We start from the raw sequence: 8,069 nt of genomic DNA, 5'->3' as shown, positions 1-8,069 counted from the left end.
CCGACGGCCGCGGCTTTCATCACCTGCTGACCGTGCCCCACAAACCAGTTACGCGGGCCCTCCCTGGGGCTGGCGTCGCGCCAAAGGGCGTGCCAGAGGGTGGCGGGTTCCTCCTTGTCGGTTCCGGGCGCCCTTGCCCTCTTCCCACGACCCCTTTGCGCGGACCGGTCGCCCTCACGCTGGGCGGACAGAATCCGCCACTTTGAGGGCTCCCTCTAGCGGCTGTCGGAGGGTTGAACCCGGCGGAGTAGTTGAGGACCCTGGAAGGAGAGGACCCCCGAACCTTGTCCTCCCGGGTCCCCTCTATGCTTGCAGGCCACTGACACTCACCAGTAATCCCGACCCTTCCAGCCGCCCCAGGATTTCGAAAGAACTGGAAGAAAATGCTCAAATCGCTAACACTGAGAGCTTTCTGTGTGCCAGACACGGATCTGCATTCATTTACATAAATTAAATCATTTAATTCTTATAAACTCCTGTGACCTAGGTATTATGCATTAATCCCTTCATTTATTCATTCAAGAAATCGTTATTGAACATCTACTAAACACCAGGGATAGTCCATAGTTCTATATCTGCTTTACAGATGGGGAAACCAAGGCACAGAGAGTCTAAGTAGCTTATCCAAGATCACACCGGCAGGAGGTGTCAGAATCTGGGCTCTTAGTCGTCAGGCCTTGGGAAGATGGGGGAGACTCGGAAAGGCAAGGTGGAGCGGGGAGGGCTGGGAGAAAAGAGCAGGGAGGTGTGTCCCCAGGAGCGTCAGGCTTGCTCAACCTGGGCGGAGGAGACTTAGGAGGAAAGATAAAGATCATCTGAAAAAATGTCTTTGTCTGGGCCAAGATGGAAAAAGTTTCATGGGAGGGGTCTCTCTCTGTCCATGACTCTAGTGCTGAAAGTTCCCTGAAAAATCCCAGAGTCATAAGCAAACACTGGTTGATTGCCATGCGGTGCCAAGTTTGGGGGCGTGATGGGGGGGGGGGTCTGGCTTAAGCAGGAGCTGGTCTCTGCCTGGAGGAGCTCCTGGCCTTGAGGGGAGCCAGCCACACCCACAGCAATGCCACCCACTCTTGGGCAGAGAGAGGAGGCTTCCCAGGAGAGGCCCCAAAGGTGGGTGGAGAGGATGGGTGAGAGCCACGTGGAGGGAAGCAGGGGAGGCAGAGAGCACCGTGGGCTCTGGGAGCGATGAGGGGGTGGGGGCAGGAGACCCCATGAGAAATGCGGCTCCCTCTGGCTGGGCCTGGAGGAACATGGGGGGCAGGTGTGGGGAGTGTGACGAGGGGGCTGGACAGGGAGAGGGCAGACGTGGAGCGAGGGTAACCAGAGGACTAGGTAAGGGGGAGAAAATCCTGTAGAACTTTTAAAATTGCTCTTAGATCCTTCTTGACCTCCACTACCCACCTTTGATTATTCTCTTTGCCCCGGAAGAGAAGAGCAGAGGTGTAACTATCAAGCAGGTTGTACATGGGAGAATGGGGCCACTTAGAGCCAAATGAGATGAGGGTGTTCTGGCGCTCAGAGTGGGAGAGTCTGAAGCTTCTGAAGCTCCAAGTTCAAAGGGACAGACAGAGCAAAGCACAGCCAATGACAGAGCGTGCGAGGTGAGGCTCCAGAAACAAGCCTGGGGCTCGTGGGGGCACCAAGAGGGGCACCTAAGCCAGTTTTGGCGGAAGGGGGGTTCAGGGGAGGCCGCTTACAGGAGGTGGGGCTCTTCTGAGTCCTGAAGGACAGGCTGCAGTCAGCTACAAAGCGAGAAGCGGGCATTATGAGCAAAGGGTGGGGGGTGGGCAGACAGGGAGGCGAGCAAAGGCAGGGCATTCTGGGAACAGTAGCAGGATGGCACGGCCCATGGGCCAGGGAGTCCGAGGGCAGTGCTGGAGATGGAAGTTGGGGCCAGACCAGGAAGTGGCAGCAGCTACCCTGCCTCGAGCTCTCTGCGCTACGAGTTCACACCGCACACACTCTGCCTCGTTTCGCTGTGAGAGGGCACGCTAGGCGGTGTGGACTGTGTGTGAAGGCACACGTGGCCTTGGCAGGGCTCACAGTAGGGGAGAGGCCTGGTGGACAGGGAGACCAGTCCAGGAGTGAGGGTAGGGGCCTGGGCTAGGGCAGTGGTTGAGGTCATGAAAGATCTAAGAGCAATTGGTGGGCTGGAATGGATAGGCTTGGGGCCTGAGAGGAGAACTGGTGAGGGGAGGGGCAAGGAGCATGCCCGTTTCTCTACTGAAATACGTGGGGATGGAGAGGCCATCATTTCATATACACTCATATCTATATATATAAAAGCCTAATATGCAAAGTGTCCCCTCCGGAATTTGACCAGCCGGGAGTTCAATCACTCGCTATGATGTGCGCTGACCACCAGGGGGTGGCGGGAACAAAGGGAGGCCCTGACCGGCAGCCGGTAGGGACCCTACCTGTGCATGAATTTTGTGCACGAGGCCTCTAGTCTAGTGTATCCATAATAGAGTACTGTTTCCGACCACACCATTCTTTCCCACCAAGCCCACACTCGGCCTCAAGAGCCCTCTCAACACAACACTCTAGGCACCCGTTACCTATGAATCAGAGTCCGAGCAAGAGAGGACGCCTACTTGCTCTGTCACTCAGGAGTGTACTTCCTCCCAGAAGTCAGCGGAGCTCAAGCTGCCTTTTGATGGCAAAAATGTCACAGCCCTGGAGACTGCCTGGGGGCCAGTCACCGTGCAGGTGCCCCTGGCTTCCTAGACAGACAGTATTACTCCATCTCAGGATCAGGTGCTGAGTCAGGCAGGGGAGACGGGGGTGGGGGAGGGGGTCCTCAAGCCCGTGGGAATCGTCTGTGTTAATGCGGAGCACAGAGGGTTCCATAGCCCCTGGTCTGTTTGGACCTCCAGGGTCCTGGAAGGTAGCTGGGCAGCTGCTGTTATTTCCAACGTTCTGACCAGAGAGGTTGCTTAATTTGCCTTACATCACACAGTACTTAGGGGCAGGGGTGGAACTGAACCCAGGACAGCCCGGCAGCCAACCAGGACCCTTTCTCCTTCCCCAGTGCCTGCTGAGGCTGCACCAGTGGCCTCCACAGGAGCACAGGAGACCGAAGCGGCCCCGGCCAAAGAGAACCTAGTGGACATGGAGGCCGAGGAGAGAGTGGTCCCCGCCTCGCCGGGCCAGAAGTCCTGGCTGGTGCGGCATTTCTCGCTGTTGCTGAGGCGGGACCGGCAGGCCCAGAAGGCCGGGCAGCTCTTCTCGGGGCTGCTGGCCCTCAACCTGGTGTTCCTGGGCGGCGCCTTCATCTGCAGCATGATCTTCAACAACGTGGCCGTCACGCTGGGTGACGTGTGGATCCTGCTGGCCGTGCTGAAGGCGCTGTCCCTGCTCTGGCTCCTCTGCTACGTGGCCGGCACCACCCGCCGGCCGCACGCCGTGCTCTACCGGGACCCTCACGCGGGACCCGTGTGGGTGCGGGGTGAGTATGGGGGCGCTGGGTAGATGGAGAGGGTGGGGGGGGCGGGCCGTTTCAGCGAGGTGCCAATGGCCACTGGTCCAGCCAGGCTCCCTGCTGCTCTTTGGCAACTGCACCATCTGCCTCAACGTCTTCCGCGTGGGCTACGACGTGAGCCACATCCACTGCAAGTCGCAGCTGGAGCTCCTCTTCCCTGCCCTGGAGATCATCTTCACGGGCCTCCAGGTAACAGGCCCGCCCGCCCCCAGGCCGCGCGCACATCCCAACCGATGCCTGGAAACAGCCTCCCGGGCAAATCCCTACGTGGCCTAGAGTATGTACACACGCCACGGCCCCCCGTAAACGCCTGCCTGCGTGTGCCCCCTCCGTGCACACCGACATAGACTGCACTAACACACCGTGTCCCTGAGCACAGACACCGGCAGATACATCCGCTGTGCTACGTGCTCGTACCTAAACCACAGCCTAAACCACGGCCCGCCCTTAATGATGAGTACCCGCTCCCTCCTGACTCCCTGTGCTGCGCCAGGCACTGTGTTTCGTTTGCACGATCTCTTTTATTTCCCCAATAAGCAGCCATTCCCCTGAGAGGTAGGCGTTTTAGTTTCCTCTTAGAGTTGAGGAGATGGAGGCTCAGAGACATCTGGCCACTGGCCCAAAGCCACACAGCAAGGAAACACTGGAGCCAGGATCCCAACCCAGGTTTCCCCACTGTGTCTTCCACTGAAAATACACACAAGCAGCTGGGGCACACACACACCCCCTGGCCCACCCCCACCGCCCCTGCTGCTGGGCTCAAGGCCCTGTCTCTTCCAGACCTGGGTCCTCTGGAAACACTGTAAAGACTGTATTCAGGTCCAGACCAACTTCACTAGGTAAGAGGGGGTGCCTTCTCTCCCTCCAGCAATTCCTGGGGCTCCCTGTCCCCAACTAGTGCATGCTCCCCCCAGCTTCCCGGACAGGGTGGCCCTGGGCTGCCGGTTGGTCTGGGAGTGGCCCCAGGTGCCCACCAGGACTGCGTCTGCTGAAGGCCCAGAGCAGACGGGATCTGGCTTTGGGGGAGAGGGGCCACCCCAGATGCAGCGGCGGTGAGGGCTGGGCACCCCAGGAACCGGCCAGGCTGTGTGGGCAGAGTGTGGCATCTCCCCCAGGTGTGGCCTGATGCTGACCCTGGCCACAAACCTGCTGATGTGGGTCTTGGCCGTCACCAATGACTCCTTGCACCGTGAGATCGAGGCGGAGCTCAATGCCCTCATGGAAAAGTTCTCAGGTATGAAGAGACCATGCCCCACCCCCACCGCTGGATGGTTCATGTGTGCGTGCACACACTCGCACCCCCACTCCCTCCATCGGGCGAGGGTCTCAGGGAGTCTGTAGAGTTTCGAGCAAAGTTAATCCATGACTAAACAGAACGCAGACATTTGCCAGTGGTACCCGTCCTGCCCCCTCTGTGCCTGCCCCATCGGGTGCTGGCACCCTGCACCCCTACTCCAGGCTCCCAGCTAGCTGTCAGCAAGCTGGCCACTAATCCCAGCTGAGCTACTCACTGATAAGGTCAGGTAAGCACCCCACCCCTGGTGTTTGCCTTTTACTTGCAACAAACTAAAAAGTCATGATTCCTGGACGTATCAGAAGGGCCGGCAAATTTCTGGAGAGAAAGAACCCCTCACATTGCTCCATGTGCCCAATCCCTACCTGTACGGTCTGCCTCTTAGAGGCTGTGTCCCATAAGCCTGAGTGGGTACATTTCTATCTGGGGGTTCAGCCACACCTGTGTGTATACACCACCCCCCCTCCCCGAGGGCATCGCCATCCTGACCTGTGTACAGCCAGGCCTTCCCAGCACACACCTGCCGCCTAAGTCACAGCACGCCTGCGCACTGTGTTAACGCTTTACCCCCTGCATAGGTTTCTCAGAGGGGCTGTGCAGAGAGAATTTTTTGCAAGTGCCACCATAGATTATTATTAAAAATTCAAACATAGAGGTGAGTAGAACAAGATATAGCCATCACCCAGGCATCACAGGCTTCTCAGAAGCTTGACACATGAAGGCTGGAAACCTTCGGTAAAGGAATGGCCTTCCTGTAACTTGTGATTTCCTAGTGTGCTCTCTGGGCCTCAGTTTCCACACCTGTGAAATGGGTGGCTTACTCCAGGGGGTGAAAGGGACTGATCTGTGCAGCTGGTTTCCTCAGAGCCAGGCTCGCCTGCCCCCTCCCCCCCAGGCAACGACACCAACACCTGCCTGTGCCTCAACGCCACGGTGTGCGAGGTCTTCCGGAAAGGCTACCTGATGCTCTACCCCTTCAGCACCGAGTACTGCCTCATCTGCTGCGCTGTGCTCTTCGTCATGTGGAAGAACGTGGGCCGCCGCCTGGCTCCCCACGCGAGCGCCCACCCAGGCGCCCCGTCCTTCCACCTGCACGGGGCCATCTTTGGGCCGCTGCTGGGCCTGCTGGCCCTGGTGGCCGGCGTGTGCGTCTTCGTGATCTTCCAGATTGAAGCAAGCGGCCCCTCCATCGCCCGCCAGTACTTCACCCTCTACTACGCCTTCTACGCAGCCGTGCTCCCCAGCATGAGCCTGGCCTGCCTGGCGGGCACGGCCATCCACGGGCTGGAGGAGCGAGAGCTGGACACGCTCAAGAATCCCACCCGCAGCGTGGACGTGGTGCTGCTCATGGGAGCCGCCCTGGGCCAGATGGGCATCTCCTACTTCTCCATCGTGGCCATCGTGGCCACGCGCCCCCACGAGCTGCTCAACCGCCTCATCCTGGCCTACTCGATCCTGCTCATCCTGGAGCACATCGCCCAGAACCTCTTCATCATCGAGGGCCTGCACCGGCGCCCGCTCTGGGAGGCGGCCCCCGGGGGCCTGGCGGAGAAGCCGGAGGCCGAGCCCCACCGCAGGGGCTCCCTGCTGGAGCTGGGCCAGGACCTGCGGAGGGCCTCGCGGGCCTACATCCACTCCTACAGCCACCTCAACTGGAAGCGGCGGGCGCTCAAGGAGATCTCACTCTTCCTCATCCTCTGCAATATCACAGTGAGTGGTACCCGGGAGGCCTCGGGGAGGAGCTGGCCCAGAGATCCCCATTCAGGAAGGGCTGGTTCAAGGCGCACTCATTGCACACTGACTGTCCCAAGGGTGATTGGCTTATCTATCCCTTTGATTGTCAAGGACACATGCCGCTTTCCAACCAGCTCTATGACACGTGAGAGCAGAGAGTGGCCCCCAGCTCCCTGCAGGGTCCTTGGCACGAACGAGCGTGCCACGGGCACAGCCAAGTGCACTTCATACAGCTCCCTGTCCAGCTGGGGAGACACCAGGGGAACAATTAGGGAACTGCCAAATAATGAACTCTCCGCTGAATTCAGTCCAAGGAAGAGAGCAGAAAGTGCCTGGTTCTCTAGAGAGCTCCTGGTAGGTGTTGAGGATGGTTGCTCCGTCCCATGTCCCCATCCCCAGGCAATAGCTCAGCATCTCGTGGGTCGTCACAGTCGCCATGCAGCAGGCACCACTGCCATCCTGGTTCACAGACGAGGAACCTGAGGCTTGGGTCGTTAGGTCCTGCTGCCTAAGTGGCAGTGCTGGGCCACTCAGGGCTGTTTGAGCTCCTGTTGGTAAGGACAACGCTGGAAACACACCTCCGGGGCTGAAACCCCTGGTCCAGGCAGACAATAGGCCTGACTGGGGCCTACAGAGCAGTCGGGCCTCCAGGCAGGACGTGTGGGCCCGAGTGGCCGAGGAGGCTTCCTGGAAGTCTGACCTGGGCCTTGAGAAATGGGTCAGAGGCAGAGCCAGGGTCGAGGGGCAGAGACCAGCTGAAGAATGAAGCAGGAGAAGAAGGTGGTTGGGATCAAGGCACAGGGGTACCAGCTGGGCAGAGCAGGTTGTACCACGGGGGGTGGCACCGGGGGTCTCGTGACCCATCGGAGTTCGGCTGAGGTGTGGGTGAGAGGGGTCAGGAGGGACAGGGCTGCTCTGAAGGCCAAGGATGAGGAGGTGCTGCAGGAGCTGTGGCGCCGGGCCTGCCTCCCCTGAGCCCAGTGCCTCCTCCCCTCCCCTCCCCTCCCAGCTGTGGATGATGCCTGCCTTCGGCATACACCCCGAGTTCGAGAACGGACTGGAGAAGGATTTCTATGGCTACCGCACCTGGTTCACCATCGTCAACTTCGGCCTGCCGCTGGGCGTCTTCTACCGCATGCACTCTGTGGGGGGTCTGGTGGAGGTCTACCTGGGAGCCTGAGGCTGCCCAAGGAACCCACCCCTGGCAGAACCCCAAAAGGCCAAGGCTGGGAGAATGAGCCCGGAGTCTGAGCAGAGGCCCCATTCCCGGGGGCGCTTAGTGTAGCCGGGGCTCCCCCAAAGCCTCCTTTTCCCCAGAGCCTTGCTAAGGGAGGGGGGGGCGGAGTGTGGGTTACTGTTCACAGCCCAAGACCAAGGGCAAAGCCTGGATACTTCTGATGCCCGCACTGAGGACAGGGCGCATACCTGCCCCTGCTCACTCCCCCCACTCCCACCCCCGCCCCCAGGAAGCCCCACAGCTACTCCGGGAGGGCCAGCCCTAAATGACTGAGTCTGGGGAGCTTGTTGGAGTGGGGCGCCCCTACCCAGCCAGGCTCTGGG

The 8,069-nt window shown here is 59.7% G+C and overlaps 1 protein-coding gene across 2 annotated transcripts; it reads left to right on the top strand.

Moving 5' to 3' along the window:
• The first annotated feature begins 3,031 nt into the window (after window positions 1-3,031).
• OTOP3 (otopetrin 3) lies at window positions 3,032-8,063 on the top strand. Of its 2 annotated transcripts, XM_015560195.1 has the most exons (6): window positions 3,032-3,448; window positions 3,534-3,670; window positions 4,262-4,320; window positions 4,597-4,715; window positions 5,671-6,485; window positions 7,519-8,063. In XM_015560195.1, exons 1-6 carry the CDS (start codon window positions 3,112-3,114, stop codon window positions 7,687-7,689), a joined length of 1,638 nt encoding a protein of 545 aa, XP_015415681.1. In that variant the 5' UTR covers window positions 3,032-3,111; the 3' UTR covers window positions 7,690-8,063. The 2 variants fall into 2 exon arrangements, with proteins under 2 accessions (XP_015415681.1, XP_015415680.1); XM_015560194.1 differs by lacking the exon at window positions 7,519-8,063 and having other exon boundaries at window positions 5,671-7,510.
• The last annotated feature ends 6 nt before the right edge of the window (window positions 8,064-8,069 follow it).

Source organism: Myotis davidii, unplaced genomic scaffold, assembly GCF_000327345.1.
Source record: "Myotis davidii unplaced genomic scaffold, ASM32734v1 scaffold1655, whole genome shotgun sequence".
Lineage (NCBI taxonomy): Eukaryota > Metazoa > Chordata > Mammalia > Chiroptera > Vespertilionidae > Myotis > Myotis davidii.
This window is presented reverse-complemented; position numbering and strand designations above follow the sequence as displayed.

Excerpts from the sequence above, each read along its gene's own strand:
- OTOP3 (XM_015560194.1), top strand. The coding sequence starts at position 3,112 with ATGGAGGCCGAGGAGAGAGTGGTCCCCGCCTCGCCGGGCCAGAAGTCC. Across the intron at positions 3,671-4,261 it reads TCATCTTCACGGGCCTCCAG|ACCTGGGTCCTCTGGAAACA; the intron begins GTAACAGGCCCG and ends TGTCTCTTCCAG. Across the intron at positions 4,321-4,596 it reads GTCCAGACCAACTTCACTAG|GTGTGGCCTGATGCTGACCC; the intron begins GTAAGAGGGGGT and ends CATCTCCCCCAG.